The sequence below is a fragment of the Etheostoma cragini genome, chromosome 9, assembly GCF_013103735.1.
Source record: "Etheostoma cragini isolate CJK2018 chromosome 9, CSU_Ecrag_1.0, whole genome shotgun sequence".
Lineage (NCBI taxonomy): Eukaryota > Metazoa > Chordata > Actinopteri > Perciformes > Percidae > Etheostoma > Etheostoma cragini.
Genome location: NC_048415.1, coordinates 14,909,114 through 14,936,298, shown reverse-complemented (window position 1 = coordinate 14,936,298; position 27,185 = coordinate 14,909,114). Strand labels below are relative to the sequence as shown.

General features: G+C 39.9%; 2 protein-coding genes across 11 annotated transcripts in view; both read right to left on the bottom strand.

Moving 5' to 3' along the window:
• Positions 1-653: 653 nt before the first annotated feature.
• Positions 654-14,177, bottom strand: LOC117950831 (collagen alpha-1(XV) chain-like). The gene is made up of 9 exons (XM_034882177.1): positions 14,040-14,177; positions 12,478-12,579; positions 10,357-11,580; positions 4,986-5,024; positions 1,536-1,643; positions 1,370-1,423; positions 1,068-1,121; positions 910-954; positions 654-734 (listed from the first exon to the last, which is right to left on the bottom strand). Exons 1-9 carry the CDS (start codon positions 14,079-14,081, stop codon positions 654-656), a joined length of 1,749 nt encoding a protein of 582 aa, XP_034738068.1. The 5' UTR covers positions 14,082-14,177.
• A 3,949-nt stretch (positions 14,178-18,126) lies between these two features.
• The window catches only part of LOC117950134 (voltage-dependent R-type calcium channel subunit alpha-1E), a 92,788-nt gene continuing 83,729 nt past the window's right edge, over positions 18,127-27,185 (bottom strand). For 5 of the 10 annotated variants that reach the window (XM_034880867.1, XM_034880870.1, XM_034880869.1 and 2 more), the window contains 12 exons: positions 26,910-27,084; positions 26,548-26,675; positions 24,944-25,040; positions 23,272-23,377; positions 23,087-23,194; positions 22,839-22,939; positions 22,344-22,450; positions 21,958-22,126; positions 21,570-21,698; positions 21,176-21,323; positions 20,871-21,052; positions 18,127-20,618 (listed from right to left, as the gene is read on the bottom strand). In XM_034880867.1, coding sequence (XP_034736758.1) covers positions 20,064-20,618; positions 20,871-21,052; positions 21,176-21,323; positions 21,570-21,698; positions 21,958-22,126; positions 22,344-22,450; positions 22,839-22,939; positions 23,087-23,194; positions 23,272-23,377; positions 24,944-25,040; positions 26,548-26,675; positions 26,910-27,084 — 2,005 coding nt within the window. In that variant the 3' untranslated portion in view covers positions 18,127-20,063. Of the gene's footprint in view, positions 20,619-20,870; positions 21,053-21,175; positions 21,324-21,558; positions 21,699-21,957; positions 22,127-22,343; positions 22,451-22,838; positions 22,940-23,086; positions 23,195-23,271; positions 23,378-24,943; positions 25,041-26,001; positions 26,099-26,547; positions 26,676-26,909; positions 27,085-27,185 lie in introns of those variants that run through there. The other 5 variants (XM_034880866.1, XM_034880868.1, XM_034880864.1 and 2 more) reach the window with 4 other exon arrangements.

Below are 27,185 nucleotides of genomic sequence, written 5' to 3'. Positions count from 1 at the left end.
CTTTATCAGCGGCGGTTTTGGTCATGAAAATGACCATTCTGAGTAATAGTGGATGATGGATTGAGGGTGAAATAACGTATAATCGATGAGGAAAAATTTTACTGTAACAATAACATAGCAGGGAGCAGAAGAGAGCAGCAGTCGGCTCCTGCCTGTTCCTCTGTGCAATCTGCAATGTCTCACTTGTTACAGTATATCTATGGTCTCACCATAAGGCAAAAGTTGTAGACCCAAATTGAACTCACCCCTGTAGCCAATCACGCTTTAAACTGAGGTTAGGACCTCCTACCTCATTAATATATGGACACATAAAGACAGTAATAAATAAGTGTAGTTGGACAAAAATGTAGAAATATTCTTTTAATTCTATCTTTATACATTTATTTCTACATTTATTTATTTATTCACATATTACTAGATATATTTATTTATTTATATCTGTATTTATTTATTTATTTTTTAATGCATTTCTTTATTTATGATTGAGACTTAAGTCATGTTCTGTTCTCCGTACAGGACAAGTAAGTTGTAAGTCTTATTTAAATAAATCCTCTACTCTACATTTTAGGGTGCGAGCCTCATTTTCCCTGACACTCTGATGATCATGATGGAGTATATGATTGTTATTTATGTAGATAGCCTATGGAAAATTGTCACCCAGTGAGCTGTCTGACACTGACCGGTGCTCCTGATGATCCTAGAGAACCACGAGGACCCCTGGATCCAGGCGGTCCCTGTCAACATAGGACAGTTCAGATGTTGCAATATAGAAATGCACAACAATAAGTAATTCTTTTTTAGAACAGTAAAAAGTTATTGTGTATTTGAAATTGCACCTTATATAATGACTTTATGATGATGGGGGCGCAAAAGGGGCTGTCATTAAATAGTATAGTAATCTGTACTTACTATGTAGCCAGGGACACCACCGACGCCTCTGACTCCTTTATTTCCCTGGTTGGAACAAAGAAAGTCAAATCTGAATCACATGTACCACCCTTCTACTGATGAAAAATGTGTGTGTGTGTGTGTGTGTGTGTGTGTGTGTGTGTGTGATGGAATCTGACCTTGTCTCCTTTTTGTCCACTATTTCCCTGAGGTCCAGACTCCCCATGATAACCCTAGAGACGGAGAAATAGGAGTTTGACAAATAACTATAAATGAAATGCCCCAGAAAGGTTCACAAAAGAATATCCACCACTTTTGTAATACCCAGTGCTAATAACATGACATGTGGATTTGAGCAACTAATTATTTTGAGGCTAACTGCAACAATACTTAGAAATTTAGACAGAGATGGAGATACACATGTATTTTGGGCCTCTATAATTTCAGTTCCCATAACATAACAAGTCCAGGCCACTCTTACCCACTCACCCAGCTCCCCTTTGCTGCCCTTATCTCCCCTGTAGCCTTGGGGACCCTATGGGGATGAACACAAAGAACAATAATATTATATTATTATATATAAGGTATTATATTCTTACTAACTATGAAAATACACATATATTTTACATGTCTCTTGGTGGATTTACCTGTTCTCCAGGTAAGCCAGCGGGGCCGGGATTAGCGTCCTCTCCTGGGGTCCCGTCTTGCCCAGGTCGGCCCTGGGGACCCGGCATACCTTGTGGTCCAGGATTGCCCTAAAACACAACACAACATATAATGCAGTTCGCTTGGTCTAATCTGAATATTTGTTGTGGAACATCAGATCATTTTTATAACATATTTTCTTATTTATATCACAAATCAGTACTGAAGTACCATGTTCTGGTCCATTACAGTGTGTTATTGTATTGTTGGTGTGTTGTTGGAAAACATATTGAGTAGTAGTTTCTGGTTTAAATCCTGTAGCTATCACTTGTGCGTCATGACATTCTTCATTTATTATTTTATATCACCTTGTTGTGCATATTCATTTTACATCACATACTTTTTACAAAGTATCCCTCAAAACCAGTAACCAGTACATCCTTGCTACCACCAAGAATATACTACCATAACTACCACCTAATTTTTTCCCGGCTGGATTACAAGGTCAAAAACCACTGACAATCTTGTGTATGAACATGATATTGGTGCTGTTAACATCTGCCCCAAGTATACATATAAAGACAAATTGCACCACTGGAATTTATAAACAACAACAAATGAAACTGTTTCAGACTGTAAACCATGTGTGCATTCTTTGGAGTCCGAAAAACAAACGTGAAGGCATCTTTGGTGGACTGAATATAAGTAGCGTCATTTCAAAGACTGAAAAAATTTAACATTTACTATCAAACTCAAATAATGACTACCTGAAACACGGTTGACTCCTACAACCCTTTCATCAACAATTTAATGTACCGGGTTATAATGTTTATAGACGATCCCGAAGTAAAGGGAAAGGGGGCGCGGGTCTGATTTATGTGAAAGAAAGCATTCACAGCAAACAACTTGAAATTAATGAAAACATTAATAGAGTGCGTAGGGGTTACTATCACCTTATCCCCTAAAATGTCTTTTGCTATGCTTGCAGTTTATCGACCTCACTCTACTACTAATGTTTTCTTTGACTGTTTATCTGTAATTCTCAAACAATACCAAGGAAAAGAAGTTATACTTATAGGTGACTTCAACCTAAAATTGGCTTGGCAATGATAAAGTAACTGCATTCAAAGATATCTTGTTGAAATATACAAAAACAAAGGCCAGGAAATACAAAATTCTGCCTTGGCAGACCTGCGATCTCTGGGACCTAAAGAGAAAAAGAGATGCTTTTCTAAAGAAGTTTCTTAAATTAAGACTAATCACTGATCATCTTATTTTTAAAAGCCTGAGAAAACAAGTTACAAAGCAACTCAGAAAGGCAAGACCAAACTTCTTCCTTAAGATTATCAGAGAGGCCAAAGGGAATAGTAAAAGACTTTGGAAAAGCACTGACTAATAGCTTGGTAAGGAAAAACACAAATGTGCACAGCTCCATATCAATGTTGTAATTCAAACTGATAGCCTTGTTGTTGCAACACATGCTAATGTGAAAACTGACTTTGAGTTTTCCAAAAACCCACCTCCCTCCCACACTGGTTAGTTGCAATTCTGCCCTTCAGTTTGACAACTGCATAGACAACGTATAACCTCTCCTTTAATTTTTTTAATAAACAAGTCAATACATGAGAGCATCTTCCCCAGTAGCCTGAGATTTGCCATAGTTACCCCTGTACATAAATCTGGGGACTCACAGGAGGTCAGCAACTATTGGCCTATCAGCATCCTTCCAGCCATCTCAAAGGTGATGGAAAAATTGCTGTCAGAACAATTAATTACTCACCTGGGTCCCAAGGCTATTCTACATTCTATGCAATTTGGTTTCAGGAAAAAACATTCTACTGAAACAGCCTACTGCTACTTCCTTGAAGTAATCAAAGCCTAGATCAAGGAGGATTGGTGGGAGCAGTTTTCCTTGATTTACGGATTGACACTGTCAATCATAAAATACTTTTAAACAAACCGGCCTATCTGAGTGACCAACACCAGTGTGTGAGGGTGAATTAGACTGTCACCACTTAAAGCATGCACTCTGGAAGGACCACAAGGGTCAATCTTAGGACCACTGCTATTCAGTATATATGCTAATGACTTACCATCTGTATGCCTAATTTTTAAAAGAATTCATAATGCTTCTGCACCTCCTCTGAAAAGATTTTTTTTCACTCTGCTCTGAAAAAGCAACACGGGTAACTAGATCAGCCACAAGGGGTGAATGTAGTCCACATTCCACAATGCAAAACCACATTTGGGAGGACAACATTCTCCTATGTGGCTAGAAATCAGTGGAATTATCTTCCTACAGAGCCAATTTCCTGCACTAACTTGCACTCATGTTCACGTAATGCAAAGCAATGGTTGTTAACTAAGAAGATTTGCTCCCACTAGTAAATTAATGTGCTACATTACTGTGTGTTTCTGGGGTGGGATGGGAGACAATAATGTCTGTAGATTTTTAGGACTTCATTTATCTGTATTGTGTATGTTGAACTGTGAATACTTTGTCTGTATTTTAATTCACCATCTACCAGGGACTGCGGGCAGAAATGAGCAATTCGCTACAATCTGGCACAAGACATATATTAATGTTTTTTGTGCACTGTCCCTGTTCAAAAAAATAAATTACAATTACAACCACCGCGTGATGTTCGCTTAGTCAGCAGTCCATGTACATCTTAATGTGTGTAAATTGCAGTTTTATGTTAGATTATCACATTCCCTCATAATTTTGCACTCCATGTTGTTCTACATATATTAGTCAAAGAAATCAAAGTCCTCCTTTAGTTATGAATTCAATGTGGAGCTTCTGTAACTGTAATAATGTACAGTTTGTGGAGTTTAGCAATATAAATGTTACAATGGACACTTGAAGAGGTGCAAATTAAATAATCCTTATTAAAGAGCTGCATGATGAAGTAGCCCATAAGATAGCAGGCAAAGCATTACTGTAGAATCTGGTAAGATGCAAATAGATTGGAGATACCTACGATTTTCCCTTGAACTCCTTTTTGTCCTTGCTTCCCAGTGATTCCGGGTGGCCCCTGAAATACAAAATTAGCCACAGGAGTCTTTTTACAATCTTTCTATGTTTGGAATTTTACAGTGTAATAAAGTGTAAATAGATAGCTGTTCAGACCATGTCATTTCAAGAGATCCTTAAAACTTTTGTCTACTTACAATTGGACCATCATCTCCAAGAGGTCCAGGAGGCCCTGGAGGACCCTTAAGTTTCTGAAGATAATAACCAGACTCAGTCACAACATATCCTTGAATGTGTGTGTGTTTTTTGTATTTTTTTCTTTTGACTGTTTCACACTGTAAATAAAGTAATAATACAGTTTGTTGTTGGAGTTAGTTGAAATCCAGCAGCTGTTCAGGACTCAAACTAAGTGGATTTCAACTTGCATCAGTAAAGAAAAACAAATTTCTTTAATTTTTTTTAAACAAACACCTACCGGCCAGGAAGAAATCAACTTTTTATAGATCTTCTTTTTCTGCAAGAATATAACAGGGAAATTATTACTTTTGTCTCGTGAACACATTTCTCTCACAAATGATCCTTAAACCGATTTCCCTTTAATATAACAAACTTTGCCCAAAAAGCTAGTCTGCTGAGGTGGTTCGGGTAAGGATGCCCCTGGGCTACTCCTTAGGGAGGTGTTCCAGGCATGTCCAGCTGGACAGAGGCCTCAGGGAAGACCCAGGACTAGGTGGAGGGATTACATCTCTACACTGGCCTGGGAACCCCTCGGGACCCCCCAGTCAGAGCTGGAAAATGTGGCTCAGGAAAGACGTTTGTGGTTCCCTGCTGGAGCTGCTCCCCCCGCGACCCTACCCCGGAGAAGCGGATGAAGATGGATGGATGGATGGATTACAAACTTTCAAAACAATAGACCAAACATGACAAATGTAATTATCAGCAAAAAATATGAATTAAACTGGCAAATCTGCCATAATACAGTTAAGATAAGATAAGCCTTTATTCGTGTTGTAAAACCTTTAGCTGGTTTTAGGTATTTTCAATGCTTTACATATATAGATGTGACGTTAGTCCAAAATTCAAAACAGTATATGTTTTTATTAATACTGAAATGTAGATGAATCCATCCAACAATGTGACTGATATTTTTATGTTCATGTTTCAAAAAAACACCCTCAATAATATATTAAAACCAGTAAAACCGGCAGAGTATGTGTTATCAGTAATTTGGAGTAGCTAGTATATTGGCATAATATTACTTTTCACCAGATCCAAATTCATACAAGTGTGTAGCACCAAAGAGCGAGAAGTGACTGAGTCAGAGCTAACAGCAGTTTACCTTGAAAGCCTCCCACTCTTCTTCAGAGGTTGTAAATACAACAATGGCAGGCATGCCAGGAGGACCAATGGGGCCTGTATATCCTGTCTGCCCGGTCCTGCCCATAACGCCTTGATAACCCTGAGAGGACAGAACACAATGTGATTCTTTAATGTGACAAATAGGATAAGGTAAGATTACATTATCTACATTTTGATCAAAACTGACAGAGAAAAAAATGAATGTTTTTCATTTGCAGTTGATAACTCAGGGCTCCAGTAAACCATTTTTAATTTTAGTGCACCGGACTCCTGGAACAAAATACAGCACTTCCTTAAAATCAAGTTACTTTTACCTTTTGGACATTTAGAACCATTTTTGATTTTAAACCAGAAGGATTTAAACCTATAAAATAAATCTGGAAACCTGGAAATAAATCTTAAATATGATTGTTGTGCCCTAAGAAGCTTTAACTACAGATGAGGTTGAAACCAATTATCGGTTTTGCATACTGTACATCTGGATTATCTGCAGTTGTGAGTTAAACACTTCAAAGTAACCGTTTTGTCGGTAATGTTATCCTGTTAACTTCAGCTAAGCTAGTTAGTAAACAAAATATGGCTAATCTTACTAGCTGACACAAACCAACATTTCTTATTGAACACCCGACAAATGCAAGGCTAATATTCACTTACTTCTTATATCTGGTTTGGTTGACCAACTTCTAAAACAAATGAAAATGTATATTTAAGTTGTGTTGCTAGACATTAGCTCCCTTCACCTGCCACTGCTTTACATTGTTTCTTTGCCATTTTGCAACTTTACGGAGCAGATATGGTGTACAAACCGTCGGTGTGTCAACCTCTTTATATACGGTTTATGGTATCAACCATTTATCCCTTACTTTTAACAAACTATTTAGCCATGTATGATTACTTTTACCAACTGTGTCAACCATTTATCAAGTTCAACTTTCCATTACTTTAAGATAACTATTTTAACAATTAAGTATCTTACATAACTTTTAGCTAACTGCTCTTATCATACAGATATTAACACACTCCAAAAATGTGGTATTCAGGTGTTGTAGCTGACTCCATATGAGTATATCTTCTTTTAATTCAAATTGTAATCTTTAATTTTTCCAAATTTGTTCCAATTACATTAGATTATATTTAACATGTACCCCCAAAAAGCTGCAGAAATTCCTCCTGGGGTTCAAGTACCTCTGGTTGGGAATCAGTGGCCTTCACTACTGGAGGGCCAACAAGTTTCTGTCAACTAAAGCAACGACCTAATAATAATGCTGAAAGCTGTTTCACTGCATATCAAGGCTGCGCAGTTGGGCAGTATGTTGGACACTATCTGATCATCACTAGGGGCCATTCAGCGTGTAGTCTTTGATTGATGAACTGTTGATTAAAATGATTTCCTGATTTAGGTTAATTTAACACAGTACATACTTTGTCTCCTTTAGGCCCTGGTGGTCCTGATAACCCAGGTGGACCCTGCAACCCCTGAGAAAAGAGTGAGGAGAAACAGTTAACTAAATAATCTAAATAATTATTACTACAAAAAATAATATACTGTGGCACATTAGGACTTGTTGATAAAAGAGGGTCAGTGGGATGAAAACTAAGTCAAACTTTAACTGTATAAAGAAATGCAGATAGTTATTATGTTTGAATTATGATTAACGTAATGATTTGAGTGTAATTCTGGGTACGTGTATGGGTTGGGGGGTTTGCTAACTTCTGTTATGAAAACACTGTAGGATTTCACAGTTTTCAGTCTGTCCAGAAGGGTTACTTTCAGGGGCGGCCCACCAAAATCTTCCGTCCGGCAGATAGCTGGCAGCTATCCCAGGGACCATAATGTGTCAATCTATTTTTTTCCCATGTTAGTGGTGGGCGGATTGATCCAAATATTGATAATATTGATACCAACGTTGGTCTTGATATTGGTCAATACCAGAGTAATGAGACTGATTCTTTAGTTTTAGTTTCTCACCAGTATGCTTTTCTGCAGTTTTATAAAAAAGGCAACTTGGCTGTATGTGTGTCCGCTCCTGTCACAGTGCAGAGCAGGCCAACTTTGCTCCTCCTTCTCCCTCTTGTGATTAATGTTGTACTGTTATGTGACTCAGCGGCGCCAGGCAAACAAGCAAGCAAGCAGCCAAGCTTGGCAGAGACCGGCAGGCAGGCACACAAACACACACACACACACACACACAGATACACACACACACACACACAGACACACAGACACACACAAGCAGGACAGAGACGGAGCAGAAGAATGGCAGAGAGGAAGAGGAGCGCCATGTGGCTATATTTTCAGGCCGAAAATTGAAACAACAGAAAGCTGTAAAAGTTGTAAAAAAGCTGTAAGATACAGTGTTAACACAACAAATGTATACTAGCATAAGAAATTGCTGTCCTTGTTTTTAACTTATTATTTATCCAAAGGAAAAATCACTAAAACACTTCAAAAACAATACACACATCTACGTAAAAGTTAAAATGCCCATATTATGAAAAAGAAACTTTTTTTCTGGGATTTGGGGTGCTATTTTGTGTCTCTGGTGCTTCCACATGCATACAAACTTCGAAAAAAAACTAGCCATGCTGTTTTGATCGAGATACGGTTTCTGAATGTGTCCTGCCTTCAGTCTGCGGGTGATCTGTCCAAAATCTGGCCGGCTTTTTACGTCACTAGCCGAGACAAGGTGGCTAACCATAGCATGCTAGCGCTGGCACGCTAGATTGTTCTCAATGGCAAAACACTGCTACAACACACACTAGTTCACCATAATCTAAAAAAGAACTACTTCCATGTCCATGTTCTGCAGGTATTCCACAAGTGTAGAAGAAGTCTCCCAGCCAATCCTGCCTTGTACTGACCAAAGTTAGAGGAAGAGTTATCTAGCTGATGGGATCTGACCTAGCTACTGCACATGTGTGACTCCCAACAAAGATAGTATAGAATAGAGATGTCTCACTGTGTAGCTAAAACAGAAAGCTAAAACAGGATCTGCAGCAACAAAAATATGTTTAAAAAAAAAAAATGAAACCATCGAAACCTATTCTGGTACAATCTCAAAATACAACTATGAACTTGAAAATAAGCATAATATGGGCGCTTTAAAGCATACAAACCCCCATGTATTCCTGTATTACCCCACTGCTTTTGTCGCTATGACCACCTTCTCCACCTTTAGCCTTCATGTACGTCTTTTCCTGTGGCTCAGTGGTAGAGCGGTTGCCTGCCAATTGAAGTTTGATGGTTTGACCCCTGGCCCTGCAGTCCCATGTCAAAGTGTCTTTGGGCAAGACACTGAACCCTGAGTTGCCCCTCGATGCTGCACGTGTGTGAGAGTGTATCTGATGAGCAGGTGGCACCTTGTACAGCAGCCTTGGCCGCAGTGTATGAATGTGTGTGAATGGTGAATGGTTCCTGTACTATGTAAAAGCACTTTGAGTAGTTGTTAAGACTAGAAAAGCGCTATATAAGAACGCGCCTTTGTGACATAGGAGTTGATTTTGATGGGGACGGTGGGTATGCATACCTATCAGATTTTGTCATGAGTCATTTTGTACCCACTACTTTTTTTTTATAACCTCAAGCTCAATTTAGTTAAAAATAAATAAAGTTCAGGCACAAACACGGACGTTCTGCTGCTGTGCTGACTACATCTTTCCCAACACTGCAACAACTGTAACATTGGAGTATAATGTTACATGTGCCTGTAAATGTATAGCCTACATTTTTATTCATCTGCATTAGTAAGCTACAGGACAGCTACTTTCAAAACATGACCTGCACGAAAGAAAAAAAATAAATGAATAAGTCATTATATCCAGCACTTCTGAAAATGCACTTCCGAATGCGTCTCTGTCCCCTGCACATTTCAAACCCAACTGACGCCCGTGCACAGTGGCCACTCTGTGTTCCTCTGTTTGGTTTGGTTGTCATGGTAATCAAAGGCAGTGACGGGAAAGGGGGAATGGGTTTTTTGAAAGTGGAAAAATAATCAGGCTCAGGGGTGATTCTATGATCAGACCTTTGAGGGAGCTCAGACCTTCTGTAGCCGACCAAAACCTCCACCTCACCCGCTGCCAATGGTTACAGTACCACAGTTTAGCCAGAGGAGGGTGACAATGGCTTATACTGAAGAGACTACCCCCCTCCCCTCTACCACACTCACACAGTTGCATGGCTTGTTGCATGTCCTGTTGCAAGGTGCTAGAATTGACACAAATATATATCTCAGTCATCAAATCAGCTCTTTGCTAACTCAATCCAATGTCATGATAGAGAATGGGATGAGAATATCACACAAATGGGATCAAAATTTCCTACATGGTTTGTTTATTCATTTATAATGTAATACACCCTCAGTGTCACTATGATAACATCTGACGTTTAAAGTATACCAAGATAAAAATAGCTTCAAATCTGAAATCCAGCTTTGATTATTGATTATGAACATTTACACAGGTACTGCTAAACGTAAATAGTGCCTTACCCTTTGACCTCTGATCCCAGGTCTTAATTCTGCCCGGTGATGTGTGGCTGTGTATGTAGGCGGCTGATTGGCTGCTTTAACAGGCTGCTGTGGGGGTTCAGTCTCTGATTGGATGAATACGTCTTCAGTGCTGAACTTGGAGATCCGATTAGGTGAGGTCTGATTATAATCTTTAAACATGTCAGTGACATTATCATAACTTTCTTTTCCCATCTCTGCATGTCTTTGCACTTCCTTATCCTCCTCTAAATCTTCTTCATCTGTCTCTGTCCCACTCCCCTGCTCTCCACCTGAATTTTTTTGGTGTGGTAAAGTTCCTGTTTGGGGATAAACAGTTTGCAACCTGTCCTGCATATTCTCTTTTTCTTTTATCTCACTGACTGCAACATTTTCCGTCTCATCCTCAGTGCTCATAGTACTTAATGCTTCTCTACTTTGTTGTGTGGGAGTTAAAACAGTCAGGTTTGGAGCTGGCTCTTTCTGAGGTACAGCATTTCCTTCTGTCTGACTTGAGAGTTTAGCTAATGGGTCCACTGAAACTGGAGATTTAAAGACTAGTGGCCATACCTCCTGTTGTGCCTCTGTTATTCCTCCATCAGATGATGGGTAGACGCTGGAACTGACAAACCTTGATTCTGTGATGGGGCTCGAGATAAGAGTAGATCTAGTAGCAAACCGTGGCCCATTGGAGAAAGATGTTTCTGTACTTGCAGTTTCTGCATCTCTTGATAAGACACTTGGAGCTGTGGGGTTCTCAGATTGAACATTAAGGCTTGAAATTATCTCAATACTATCCAAGACTGATGCTTCACTTGTGCTGGACTTCTCCTTTGCTTTAACAAACGGTTGATGCCTTCCTCCATTCCTCCAAGGTTCCTTTGTCCCTAATATGTCAGGGTGCACATTAGAAAACTTCTCATTTCCAGCCAGAGAGAATGGCTGTGGTTTGGTATCTTCACCTTTATTCACTTCCTTACCCTTTTCTTCATTGGTTGAGCCTATAGTCTTAGTGTCTGTGTCAGCGTGGGTTTTCACTGCAGCTTTGGTGTCTACATCCTCTGGCTCCAGATGTAACTTCAGAGGGGAAGTGCTGCTCACTGCATCCTGTCTGGGTGTCAGTGCAGAGGGACCAGCCTGTAGAGTTGTGTCTTGAGGGGGATTTTCTGGTCTGGATGATACTCTGATCCTGGGCTGAAGGGTCACCTCATCTATAAATGCAACCTCCTGGGAAAGGTTTAAATAAGGCAAAATATTTCTCAACATGTACTGTGTGCTGAACTCCAATTTACAGTCCTTAGTGAGGATAACAGATAGGAAAACAGGAATTTCTGTCAAGATGTATCAGTAAATTCCTTAGTGTTGTAATTGCCATTCTCCTCAGTCCCAGTATTGAATAACTCCAAAGTAATTAGCGATTAGTCCATTTTAGGACATAAATAAATAAATAAACAACAGCAGTTAAGTATTAACAATAATGAATGCCCAAAAAGCTGAAATTACAGGTCAGTATGGTGTGCTTTTTGGTGGTGTGAAAAGCTTCTGTTCAGAAGTAACACTCCCATAGAATAGATGCTTCTGGTGGGATTCATACTAACATGTTAATACCATCTCAGGTATAACAGACTTCCTTTTTAGAATGGCAAACCTTGGATGAGTGGAGTGGGGCTGGGAGAGATGAATTAAGGCCCTAACGCCGTCAGTTCACCAACACAGACATCATTTTTTTACTTTTGTTTTGCCTAATTCAACCTCTTTTAATGAGAATATTTGGGCATTTACAAACTAAGCTTGATTGCTATCTCGCTGATGTTGCTTGAAGTTTGGTGAGTTAACATAATTTTCAGCATAGCTCCTCCTAACGTCGTCCTGTTGAGGTATAAACGAAAACACCTGTGTATATATGCCAAGCCTTTAAAGAGGAATTTAGAGTAAAGTAGGTATAGTGATAAAATATTACACATAATAAACAACAAAAATGTCTGTTGTGCTTGATGAAGAACCATACCTAACTGAAAGATTGTAATCTAAGGGAATAGAGCAATTAAACAGATGCTATCAAGAAATAAACCTTAAAGAACCCTAAAGTTTGTTTGGTATCTAACAGTAGTGTATTATTTGTACCTGTGTGTCTGTTAGGGCTAAGCAAGTGCTGCTGTTATCTCGACAGTTCTGCTCCGCTGCTGTTGGATCTCCTGAGACAAAGATCATCTGCTGGTTGGTGTCCTGAACACAACACAAAAAACAGAAGACAGAAGGTCACCAGTTTGAAGAGTTTCATTCCAAACTCTCAGCTTCAGTGAAATATGTTTTTATGGCACTGCTGTCTGCTACAGTGTCTTTTTTCATTTCATCACTAGGGGTCACCGTGGTCAGAAACACTCATCTTTCACATAGGCTGTAAAGCTTGCATATATACAGAATTCTTTGTTTTTTAAAGATCACTTTTTGGGCATTTTGGGCCTTTATTTTTGACAGGACAGATGAAGACATGAAAGGGGAGAGAGAGGGGAGAATGACATGCAGTGAAGGGCTGCAGGTCGGAGTTGACCCCAACCCGCTGTGAAGAGGAGTTAACCACTATATAAGGACGCCTGCTCTACCAACTGAGCTATCTGGGCGCCCCATATACTAAACTTTTATAACTATACAGCTGTGGTGCAGCAGATACAAAATGCAGACATTTAAATGACCATAATGACTTGAATAATGAATCAGGGATTTGTGGGTGAAAAACAATACGATAATTTCTCTTTCATCCTGAGAAAGTAAAGGAAATATAAACAATATAAAAAAAGGTAGGCAATTCTGGCTCAATTGCATAGGTGCCTACTTTTTTTCTATTTTTTTTTTATTAACTGATTGTTGATGTATGAGAGGAATACTCTCGACTGACTGAAATAACAAACTAAGTCCTTTTACTATTTACTATATTGTGAAAAAAAATATTTAATGACCAGGCCTAAATTTACAAAGGACAAAAACAGAGTGTGATAAGTGTGACTGTTTAAGTCAGTCATGACAAAAAGCAGTCGGCAGTCAACAGATGCATCACTCCAGTACCAAAGAGTTTTTTTTAGGTCAAATACTTCCTTCTGCAATTTCCCATGTTGAAAAAGGCAGTGACATTTTCTACACAGCATTTTATGAGATTTACTCGTTGATGTGAAAATCTTCTCCTGCCTCTCATCCTCTTACATGCATACGTAAGAACACCCCAAACCAGATGCAGACATTCAGATGCTTCTGGCGAAGCACCATGTAACTCGCAAAGAAACACACAGACAAAAGCAATGCCAATATTTATAGGAAAACACCTACACACCAAGAAATAAACCAAAATAGCTAGATGACAATGTGAGAACTAAGTTTGATTCAAAAGCTTATGAGATGATGTGCTGTCTCTAAATACTCAGTACTCAGCCTTTTTAAAGCATATTTCCACATGGGACAAGAAAATTAAAGCTATATTTCAAATCCTCTTGGTGTAATTGAATCTCTGAATAATAATATTTATAGAAATGAAGCAAGTTTTTCAGATCCATTTGCATTTATAATTTATGTAGATATTCAAAATCTAAACAGACAAAATCCTCTTTGGGCTAAGTTGTCAGAAAGCCCAACAAATCTAACCTGAATCCATCAATATTTAAACAGAAACCAAAGATATAGACAATCAGACTTACGCAGCTCAGTAGCAGTAGCGCCACCACCACAGCACCCTGCATGTCTTCTGATATAGATACCTTCTGGACTCCTCTGACTGAAGCTGCCTTACACTCTTCAGTTCAGGGACTGAACTTAAAAACAAACCTCCCTCTGTGGAGGTCTGAGCTGAATGCTGGACTGACTGACCACACGTTTACAACCCAAAGAGAAGATGAACTCAACAGACCAAAGTCTCATACAAACAGACACACACACACACACACACATACACACACACACACACACACACACACACACACACACAGATGTATATATATATATATATATATATATATATATATATATATATATATATATATATATATATACATACATGTCCCTTGTGCTTCCTGAACAACACACTTGCTGTAGGTGTAAGTCCTTGTAGTCAGGGCAGATTGATGGCGAAGGTGAGACTAAATAGAACACAGCTGTTACTGATGATGTGGGCTTCGGATGAGCTTCCTATCCTGAGAAGCTCATCTCATCAGCCTCATGTTATTCTGCTCTCATTCCTACTTCAACTTCATCAGTCCACACCAAGGAGTTTTACTGTAAGACAAATAAGGACAATCTAAAAAGTTTACAAGTGGTGTGATTTGACGTTTTTTTTCCCTAAAGTTTTTAGAAATGCACAGATGATTAGATCATTGTATTGTTAATAGAGATCCTGCACTTACAATAGTTTTGTGAGACTACAACCCTAAAACCGTAAACTGCTCCTAATTCAGTTAACGCATTAATGAACTGCATTATGCTTAATGTTGCCATTGAACTTTACATTGAGCCCACCCTTCTCGATCTTTTTTGTCAAGGGTCAGGATGGGAGGACTGTGGCCCAGGTGAGGAATGTGACAGGAAGATCAGAAGAGCGAGAGGCTGCTGTCCGAGGAGGGTTGGGGCTTACGGTAAAGGGTATGCGGTGAGGATGAGAAGCTCCTCCCAACAGTGTCAGGACTGAAGTTTTGATCTGCGGTTCAAGTCCCCAACACCACGGGGCGCTTTCCTGTAGTCCAGCCTGGACAGAAAGACAGACAGGGAGAGCCTGTGCCACAGTCCATCCGACTGAGGACCAGAAGGAAACCTGCGAGACAGACCTGTGAGAATTGTCCTGTCACATAGAGCAAACATGTTTCCTACAGGGCAACAGTAGTGTTTTACTGTCCTCTATGATAGAAAGTCTGACTACACCCAGCTGTGATGGAGGTGTTAGTTGTTCTTCAAAGCCACTATGTGTAAAATTTGAAATTCCTATTGTGTCCCAAAGTGGTAGTGTCAAAAGATGACTGGGCAGAAATGTTGAAAGCAACACAAGCTGCACAAATCTGAGAATGTCTCATTTTTCAAACAACAAAAACTCATGCCATCAGAATAACTCAAAATATGCTAACTATCTAATGGACATTGTGACTTTAAAGCAAATGCATTTGGGATGGAGTAAGTTGTGTAGGTTGAAATCAGCCTGCATTAATGTGAAAATGTGAAGAATGCTGACTCTTGTTTTTTCATCCTCAGAAAAATCTAAATATGCAGACTTGGTCTTTGCGTCTACTGCTGGGTTTTTGGTGGAGAGTCTAATATTCAACCTAATATCGTCCAATATTTTCTAGAAAAAACTAAAAGCAAAGAGACTCAAACGTCAATTAAAGCATATGTGTTTGAGACCTAAACCAGTTTAAGTGTCTTTAGTGTTTGGTGCAATTTACTGTGGGATCACCGAAGCAACTTGAGGCATTCGGTGTCACCCCCAAAGTCTAAATCCCTAAAGTATCTTCCAGGAAATGTGACATACATTGGCAACTAAATACTGTACACAAAATACCAATAGTTTTCTTTCCACTACTTTTACCTTACACTACACTTTCGGTGGTGGATATTTGCTTGTGTGTTTTTTTGTGTTTTGTTACTCATAGTGTTGTTCCAAGGCAGTGACGACAGTGAAGTGTCTCAACGCCACTTTCAGCTGAAACAGCTCCTCTCTTTTCTTCCCTAAAATAACCAATAGCGGCGTCTCCTCTGACCACCGTTGACACAGACACATCAGCACACTCAGCACTTCAGGAAAACTGTCACGTAAACGTTAACCCATTCACAAATAGATGCACACATACAGAAGACTCTCCGACACATACACACTTCGTCAAATACACATGCTCGCATCTACGTGCTCATTTTTACTTGATAATTTACTGGACATGGACAGTTGTGAGATGAGAATACAGGACAGTGTAGATTTTAAACCCATGGTTGTAGTGTCACAGAGAGACTTTCCTTATAGAGAGCCGCTTCACAAGTGAATGTAAACTGTATCATAAAGCTGACAGATTCAGACAGCATTAGTACCCTGTGTGTGTAAACAGTCAAGGTCAAGTTTAACACCAAAGCTTTCAGCTAAATCCTTTCAACCTACACATCATGGAAAGAAAAGCCTTCCTAGATAAACAAGTTCCCTGCAGTCACGTGTGACCTTGTCAGTTCACTGAAAATGAAAAATCATCTTTTGGAGTAAAGGATATAGACTTAAATACAGATTTAGCAGAGTTTCTGTATACCTTGGATATATTTTACAATTTTCCCTTGATTTTCAACATGTTACATGAATTTGAATCATGAATACATTGAGGAAGAATATACAATGAATAACACTATTAACATATTGTCTTTGTTAGAAATACATGTTGATATAAAGTTCTTATAAAATCTTATTGCTTCTAAGACTGGTGGGGTAACGTTTTTAATGTGTAAAAAAAAAAATTATTGATATAGTAGTATAAGGATAGTATGGGTCAGTGTGGACTGGAGTGGAGTGGGCCTGAGATGACTTCCTGTGGAGACCTTTGGTTGTGTTGTGGACATGACTCATGAAACCAAACCCTCTTTAATAACTGGAAATTTCAACTGAGAAGGATTTTAGTAGGTTTTAACATTAGCTCCTGCCTTGAGCCTACTTGGTAATACTTACAGAGGGACGAATACTGTAGCTGTTGGTGGGGACAGTGTGGCATATTGTTCAATCTGATAGGCTGGACATCTTCGGTCATCTTCTATTGTTGAGACATTGTAATAAGTGGCTGACTGCATGTCCAAGAGCTGTAATAGATCCACATACGACATAAATTATAGATAATAGATTATCAATGCGGTATCTGACACAAACTGGAAACAACACTGACACTGCCAGAATTCTGCATTGTTTAAGAAAATGAAAAAGGATACTTTACACCTCATATGGACAAATCACAAGATTTAAGTTTTTTCTGAATGGCCGTATTCATTAGGAATTTGAAAGTTGTAAACATGAAGGCAACAACTTTACTAGATGACTGCAGTAATCAAAACCAAATGCCACACAATTGATATGAACCTGGTGCGTCTGACTGATGAAACACATTGTAACTGCTTTTTGTTTCCCTCATCCTAAAGTTGCTTACCTTTCACACCTACAAGTTTTACATTTCCTCGGTCTCTCCCATGATCCCTTGCTTTGGGATGGTGATAACACTGCTGTGGTGTGCTCGCTTCCCGAGACAGACCGTCTGGTTTCACGATAAACAGATGGGCTTTGACCCAGAGCACCAAGAGTAAAGATGAGCATTGAAACCTTTACACCTGGTTATTTTGGGAATATGTGAACATAAATACAGAAACCCACGCTCCTGAAGGAGTCAGTCGTTGAAAACCCTAAATTATCACATTATGATAATAATCTGTGCATATGAAGCGTCAGCCTGTAATTTATCCAGCTACTGACTAAAGGCTTTCTGACTGCATTGCATTCTTTTGTGTATTCAGACTTAAAAGGCACACGCACAATGTGATTGTTGTAGATAAATTCCATTGCGTGCAGTTAACTTGTATTCATAACTTAAATGTGTGGTAAATTGGAAGGGTGTTTGCAAACAGTACAAATGTTTAAATTTCTAAAGACCAGTATACGCCTGAGGATATCACTAAGCTTATGTATATGACAATAAATTACACAGTATATATATATGTATATGTATATATATAATTACATTCTTAAGCATATAACGGTATAAAGGTAATATCAGCCAGTACAGAAAAGACAAGTGATCTCTCTTTAATGGTCCTTTGAACAGATATGTAAACACTTCTTCTTTAAAGTCATAGACAGGCATCATGATTCAAATGAATTATAAATGGTGCAATAAATTAAACATGGATTTATTTTAGGTATTCTTCATATTTACCAGAAAGCTTCTTTATCTAAGAAAACCAGGCTTGATAGGGAGCTCTTTGGGTGAGCTTCCCCAGGCACAGATTAGGTTGTTCTGTACATCAAGGTTAAGTCCTAGGCTGCACTGTACATGTTAAGCACGGTCCTATAACATACGGGCTGAAGCCTTAACCTAACCTGTAAACTGTATGAATCAACACACTTCAATGGAGGTTTTTCTGCTAAAACACGACTTTTTCAGTCCAAGTGAGTCTCCTGCAGGGAAGTGTGACCTCTTCTGGACTGTGGATCCTCCAGATAAGTCCTGTGTTCACATTTCAGAAACATGTCAAACTCAACATATTACATTAATACAACAGCACATGGTATAAATACACATCTTATTTAAGGGGAACAACAAATGGTCTAAAGGTGGAATGTTCGAAGGTATTAACATTTCTTTGCCTGTTGTTTCATTATTACTCTGTTAGTGAGGTGGTTTAAAATCCTATTTAATATCATAGACACATTTCAATGAGAACAATTTGGTAGCCACAGACACACCTCTCTCTCTCTCTCTCTCTCCAATTGTCACCATAATCATGCATGTGGAAATTACTATTAACGACTGGCGCAAAGAAATTCCATAACGCTTGTTTCTACTGAGAAAAAACATGGGCTCCAATGTGACGGAAACAATGTGGCAGTTAACATATAGACAAACCATACTGTGCCTGTGATTTGTCTTTTGTAAAAGCCTCCATGTTGCATCACATGTAAAAAGGACATTCATTTCTCATCATCACATAAAAGAGGGATACACAACCCGAAGAAGACACGTCCCTGGCTCTATGTACCAGAAGAAAATGGCTTAAGAAGAAACGTGAAGAATGAATATCCATTTGAGATTCACGCGGACTGTCTGTCCTACAGATGGTTGTACCTCAGGCCAAAGTCGTTGTAGTCAACTGGTGGTCTCGTCATGTTGATATCATGCTGACAGACCTGTAAAAGACACTTCTAGTCCTTCACATTTTCAAAAACAATGGTCCAGTATCCTGAGACAAAACATATCTTATTCTGTAATCTGATAATTTTCTGTAGTGACTATCTATTTTGACTATTAGTGACTGCATAATGCCCATGGACTACGTGGATACTCTTGTTTTAAACAGGAACTGTTTTAAATTATAAATTGGCAAAATCTGACAGAATCAAACTGCTACCCTTACGATTGTTCACAGTCAGCACTAACAGCAACCCTTTCAAATTACCTTAACATAAGAACCAAAAGCTAAAATACATTCAGTGTATTACATTTTTACATGCTACCTCTATGTTCACCTACACAAAACGCACTGAGATCAGTTTCTTGGATTCAAAGACACCTTGGATAGACGTCTCACCATATTTTGTTCAAATAACAATCAAAACACTAACTTGTGTGGGAAGGCTTGGCAATGCTTGGGGTCTGCCTGTAATGAACTACTTATAGTACAGTCAGTCTCTGCTGTTCTCTTGATTTGGCAACTTTTCTCTATTAAGAGCACACACACACACACACACACACACACACACACACACACACACACACACACACACACACACAGCCTCCCTCCAGCTACAACAAACACACACAGAAGAACACGTTGCACACAGACACCCAAATATCCAGATAAAGAGCGCTGGAGTTCAGTCCTGCTTGTTATGCTACTGGTACTGAGAATACAAGTTCTCAGAGCCACAGAGGAGCTAAAGCCTTGTGGAGCTTCTCCGAGGTGCCCACTTGCTCTATGCATCCCCTTCGTCTCTGTTTTTTTTCTTTTTAGCAGCGGTCGTCCTCGTCTGTGTCACTTAGCAGCTCGCCGGCTTGAGCTGGATTCGCTTGGCCCAAGTGCTTTCGGAAATGACCATTAGGAACCTGCCAGGAGTGTCTGAGTTGAGGAGCGGAGCTTATGGCGTTGGCCCGTCCTAGGCTGGTTGCTATGGCAGTCTCAAAAGTAAGCGTCTCCTGCCCGTCTCCTGCCTCTCCACCGCTTCCGTCATCATGGAATGGGAGGTAGGGCTCTGAGATGTAGCGGTGAGGAGATGGGTTGCTCGGTCCTAACACCTGTACTCCAAATGACCCCTGACCTCCAGTTCGGGGGCCACCCTCCTTATCAGCCCTCCACAAGTTCTCAGTGGAGCCACCAGCGCCATCCTGAGGCTGGGTCTGTCCCTCAGAGGAGGCTGTTGGTGCTGGTGAGATGTGGGCTTGGCAGACCAGAGGGGAGTAGGAGATGAATGGCCGAGGCCGGGAGGGTGTCTGTGGCAGCTGGCGTCGATTACGAGGTGTGCCGGAGTCTGAGGCTGAATGAGCAGGGCTGCCTGTTGTGTTTACCTGCAAACAACACAAACACAATAGTAAGGGCAGTACTGTTATAGACTCCTACAGCTACAGTTTCAGCTGTTATCATCCTTCTGCTGCAAAAAGACAGAGTACTGCTGGTGTTCTTCCAGGTGGTTCACTGGACTCACATCCAATCACAGGTACAAAACTGTCCTCGATTTCATTGTGCAATAACAACCAGCACGTCTTTGGGTCACAAAGACTGACTGGTGCTTCAGTGTGTAATTAACCCTATTGTCCTACCTGTCTCTGTAAGGTGTGTGTGCGTCCTTCGCTAGGTGAACGGGACCTTGTTCTTTCACACAATGGATCGTAGCTGCGCTCCTCAGAGTTGCAGCGGGACACGTCAGGAGACAGTAGGTGGCGCCGTTCCTTAGATCGCCCTCTCTCATGACTGCTTGTTTCTTTGTGGTTGACTCTAGGAGCTAAGAGGTTAGTAATTTTTTTTTTAAGGACATTTTTACTTCTATGACTTCTAAACATTGCTATGCCAACATTGCTATTGCTAAAATGTATCATGCAATATAATGCTGTGTGTGTTCAGTGACCTCTGTAGCTCCTCTGACGAGGCCTGTATGAGCCATCAGGACTGACTCTCTCCAGAGAGTGCTGCTCCTGCCAGAGGCCGTTCACACACTGGTCTCCGATGGTAGAGAAGGAGCGCTTTATCAGCTTACTGTCTGCTGACATCCCAGGCTACATACACACCCAACAACCAGAGAAGGAATCACTTAAGAAACCGTGAATGACACCTAATCAGCAAACACACATTCTCTCATCATCAAACACCCACAAATACAAAGCCTACATACATACGTTATGTGCTGAGAAAACTCTAACTAATTCATTTCAATTGCTTATACATTTTCAGAGCACTTTCTAAAACAAGATTTGTTTGTTGCTGAATTTAGGTTTGAATAAAGTGTATTACTCTTTTATTACCAGTGGATCAAAAGCCAGTCTGGGCATGGAGGAAGCTCTGATGGATGCTGTGCGCTGAGGTGATTTAATAACTGTTGCGTCCTGCCTGGCCTGCTGCATCACTTGATTATATTCCACTACGTCTGGCACCTACACAGAAATATCACAAAAAAGAGGGCTGGTTGTTTCTTCTTTATTTATTTTTGTCTTAAGAGTCAAGCTTAGAGTCTCTATAAAAACACTCCAACAACAGTTTAACAACAACGTTAAGTAATAAACAATGTGTCCCAATACAGATCTTGCATGTAGTTTGTGTGTTCATTCAAATTATATTATTTTTCATGCAGCAGTGAAAGTATCATTTATAGATTTTTGCTTGACCAGTTCAATACTACATGTAGGTGGGTACCAGTGTTTGTAAATGATGGTGCTGGTGATGTGGGTGATGGTAAGGGTGGTAGGGTGAACGATAGTCGCCGTCATCCTCCTCCTCCTTCTCCTCCCCGGAGCGCGACAGCGGCTGCAGGAACATCTCTTGTGGAGAGATAGGGCTGAGTGCTAGAAAACCTCCTCTGGTGCTGAAGGAGCACAAACCGACAGGGCAACTACATTAGATAATCACATAGATTTGTCAATTATTGTGGCTGATGATGATGATGATGAAAGAACAGAAGGCATCTAAAAAAGTCCTTGAGCAGATCTACAGAAAAACACTATTCATCTATTCCTACAAGCATACATAACCACATATAAATCGAAATAACGGTGTGAGCTAAATTAAAGTTGAATATTTACAGAGCAGATCCGGCACTGTGCCTGAGGAATGAAAGGGATTTGGCATTGCATAGGATTTCTGGAGGCAGAGAGGAGGCGTCCATACGCTGGAACATAGGAGCATGTTTCTATGGGGAGAGAAAAACACATTCAAGGGGAGATGGGAAATGAAAATAAATACACTCCTGTAATTCTACAGTGTCTACCAATGACCTATGACTTGACATGTGACTTTTTTGTATTAGCTGTCTTTTCAGTTTATTGTAGAATTACTTTAAAGGTATACTCAGTTCAATGTTAAGCTGACTGGGTTTTGGTACAAACAAATCCCAAGCTAAACTTTAAACCAAACAGGTAAACCATACAAAATGTAAAATTTTAAATGGTGACCAATATGAAAAGAGCGGAATTATGCAATCAAACCACTGCACATCAGTGGCTGCTGGGTGCCTTAGGGGAATACACTTACCAAAACATGTCATCATAATAAACCTAAAAATAAAAAATGAAAAGTACCTGTTCCTCCAGTTGCTGTCGGAGCTTCTTGGCCTTGCTCTGCTTGTAATAGTCCATGATCATCATGGCGGCATAAATCTTCCCAATTGTCATGTCACTGGCTGAAAAAGGAGAAAGCATCAGACATGACCCTTCAAGAGTACATTATTAAATGTAATAACATTTACCACTACAACTACTAGGATAGAAAACATGGATATTCATTGACATATGAATAATAGTACTGTAAAGATGCAGGGTCATGTCACCTTTGTGAATGGGAACCAGCACGTCCAAAGTCTTCTGAGAGAGATGAGGCCAGATGACACCGATCTCCTTCTGTAAGTCCAAGTCCATCTGATTTCTATCCTCCCCTCCTGGAGATAAAAAGTGAGATTTAATAACTTTTACATCACAGTGAATGTGTCTGTAAAGTTTTGATATTCATTCTGACCTCTGGCTATCTTGACCTCCAGGGCGGTGCGAATTAGGGCCATGAGGGTGGAGGTGAAGTGAACAGACATGTCATCGTCCACAGGCATGTTCATCAAGACTAGTCTCTGATGGCAACCGAGAGAGCATCATAGTCAGACGCAACCCAGCACACCAACAAACAATTACACCACATATCACAATGAAAAAGTGGAAGCCCAGAGCGGCGGTGGTATTTCATAATGTTTTTCAGTCTAGTTATTTGTTGTAATGACTTAATATTGTCATTATCTCAAGATAACAAATTAAGTTTTTTAGATACTTGCTTACTCATTTAGCTTACAGACTAGAGAATGAACAGTTTAGATTTGACACTTTTAAGGAGCGCCATTGTGTTATTATAAACAACATATGAATATGTTTCAGCTCAAAGGAAAAACACCCAGCTGGAGCTGAGCTCATACTCAACCATAAATCTGTTACTGAGATAATTAGATAACCAAATAATGATTTCAGGGCAACTAGCTTAATAAAAAAAATTAAGCAACCATGGCCTTTCTGGGCATCATTACAAGAAGGAAATGTTTCCACTTTAATCATAATTTCATATAGCCTAGTATGCTTTGTTTAAATGAAGTAATCAACACAGATAGATGTAAAAGGATGGAGAGGAAAACCTTGTCAATATTTACTGTATCTTGTTTTGAGACACAAGATACAGTTATTATTTGATGATCACAAGAAAACAGTTTTGACAAGTAGTTATGTAAAATGAAGACTTCTAAAAAATGTTCAACAGAATCTGAGGTCACAGAATAACTACAGACACATTTAAAAAAAAAAAAAGACTAACAAGAAGATAAAACTCATGAAACACACATTCTGACAGGCTCGCAAACTCACAAACACAAATACAACAACAACACACACACACACACACACACACACACACACACACACACACACACACACACACACACACACACACATAGATGTGTATTAAGCAGAGTACCTTTAACTTTTTATATGTGAAAGTGTATTATGGAGTTTATATTTTACAGCATGACTGTAGAACACATCATTTGACATCACTGAAAATAGTAGCGTCTGCATGTGCACACTTTTGATGAAATGATTGGGTAGCTTTAAGACAGAGAGACACTAACCAGGCGCAATGGTCATAATCCCCCCAGATACACACACACACACACACAGACAGACACACAGACACAGACACACACACACACACACGCAGTGGCTGTGGCAAGAGGCGCATGCAGAAAGGTAAATGTGAGAAACAAAGAAGTAAGTATGAAAGACGAGAACATTTGACAGCAGACTTTGATGAAAGACGAAGCATGTAGATGTTTGACAACTTTCTGATTAATGTTCTCTAACTTGTTTAGAGCAATAAACTCCACAGAGACGCTTTCATCAGATAACAGCAAACAGATAATGGCGCCTTTTTTTTCTGCCAAGATGCAAAGCAAAACAGGCAAGTTATTACTGTAGCTTTAATCATCTGCCAATGAAAAAGCACTGGAACGGTTCCAACAAGCAAAACTGCACCATATAAACAACAGAAAAAAATGCCTTGCTTTTCCAATGTGTGACACAAAAAAAAATCTACAGCGCCTGTCCTTGTTAATTAAAACATGAAGGAAATGCCTGTTAGGCTCTAGTGTTTGGTCTACCTTATATGCCACCTTGGAGGGGCATTTCTTGCCCAGGCCTAGCGGTGGCGACATGTTGGTCAACATCTCATACATGTCATTGTAATGGATACGACCACTGGGGGTGCCAGGTAGCCATGAAGATGGGAGTGAGAGAGAGGGAAAAGAGGGAGGGAGTGGAAATGGGGGAAGGAAGGCAGAGGGATGATGTTGGAGGTGGAGGAGAAATTGAATAACAGTGGAGGAATTGGGGAGTGCGTTCCCAAGGGATGGAGGAGAGAAAGAGCAAAGGAGGGGTTGGAGGGTAGAAGAGAGGAACATAAATGGAGGAGATACAAGAAAGAGGATTATTCCAAGGCATCACACAGGAATAGGGAGTAAAGAGTAGGACAAAGTAAATCAGGTTGTATTCTTTCTATGCTGCCATCAGGGCATAGAAATCTGGGAAAGGAGAAAACCTTGGACAGGATAAGCGAAGGAATGACAGCCTCACTGGATCTGGTACACATATCAAATACTTACGTTGTGAAGTGTTGTATGTGTGTGTGTGTGAGAGAGGGAACTCTTCTTTAAACCAGATCCAAAAGGTAGAAAGAGACAGGATTTCCCTGTTTTTTCTTCATAAAGCCATGTGTACTGAATGTACATGTGCATTTTGAGTTTAACATTCTGTAATTGTTTTATGTGCGTACTGTGTACTGCAACTGTATAGTGTATATTAAGTTGTTCAGCGGTTTTGTAGGTATAATTTTGTCAGGACGTCATTGTAAATGAGAGCATGCTCTCAACTGACCCTCCCCGAATAAATAAAGGTGATGTACATATTGTATACATGGTTATATAACTGCACCAACAGTAAGCAAAAGGAACAATAAAAATGTTTATTTATGATCCTGAATGAGGGATGTCCTGTGCCTTAGTACCCTGAGACTTGAGTGTCGTCATTCTTTGACCTGAGTAACACACCCCTTAAGGCCAAGCAGGGTGGTGACAACAGGTGAAGGGAAGGAGGGATAGGAGGTCAGGAAGGATCCCACACAAAAGAGGCAGAGGGGTTTGTTGATATGGGGGAACCAAACCTTGCATGCCACCCTGTGCGGGCAGTTCTTTCCAAAGCCCAGGGGTGGTGAGATAGTGCGCACAACTTTGTACATCTCCTTATAGTGGATCCTACCACTGGAAAAAACATATATGTCTTTAGTTTGCGTCATTACAACCTTGTAGTGACGCGTAAATGAGGCCTAACTGAAGGCTTTCTCCTCTTGTCTTCAAAAAAGTAGTTGTAGGACATTCAAACAGCAATAAATCTAAAAAAAAAGAAAATCTGTAATAAACACATACATTAACATTTTACATGGTTATCGGTAGCTGTTGTCATTTATCTGTTGCAACTAGTTCAGATGCTGTTAAAAGTGCTAAACAGATATCCCACTATTGCTTTTTAAATCCAATTTTAGATACAACTGTTGTGACAACAGATGTGGATTAAGAAGAGTACCTCTTACTTTTATCCATATGTGTGTATTATGGAGTTTTTTACATCACTGAAAACTGTAGCATCTGTATGTGCACAGTTGCACTTATGATGAAATGATAGTGTAGCTTTAAGACAGAGAGACACTAACCAGGCGGCACGGTCATACTCCCCCCAGATCCGGACAAACTCATCCAGGTGGTGAGGACCCAAGATGGACGAGTCTCTTGTCAGATACTCAAAGTTATCCATGATCACAGCCACAAACAGGTTCAGCATCTGGACAGAAAGGAGAAGCCATCATATTTAATTATATGAGAATGGAAAGTGTTCAAAATATAAAGAATGGCTGCTCTTCCTCTGAAAAATAACCAGGTCAAAACATAAAAAAGATATTTAATTTTATTTATTTTATTTATAAAGGACAACACACATTAATCAACATTTCTGTGAATGTGCCAAATGTAAGCACGCCGGCTAAGTTATTATTTACACTCCAGGTTCTGGACTTACCAGGAAGGAGCTGAAGAAGATGAACGAGACAAAGTAGAAATATGCGAAGTCGGAGCCACAGCCCCCCTCCTGGTCAGATGTTGGTACTGCTGGGGGAAGCGAGGTGTCCATCTCACACTTCTGTCCCCCCAGACACGACAACATGATCTCCTGCCATGACTCCCCTGTGGCACTCCTGGACACACACACATTACACAACGCCAGGCGGAGGAAGGGTCACTTAGGACTTGAGCAGTCCAGTTTACAGTTTGTTCACAGTTACGTCTGCCATCTGGA

Coding starts and splice junctions, on each gene's coding strand:
- LOC117950831 (XM_034882177.1), bottom strand. CDS start 14,081: ATGCAGGGTGCTGTGGTGGTGGCGCTACTGCTACTGAGCTGC. Junction 12,580..14,039: donor CGCTACTGCTACTGAGCTGC/GTAAGTCTGATT, acceptor TGTTGTGTTCAG/GACACCAACCAGCAGATGAT. Junction 1,424..1,535: donor CTGGCTTACCTGGAGAACAG/GTAAATCCACCA, acceptor TCATCCCCATAG/GGTCCCCAAGGCTACAGGGG.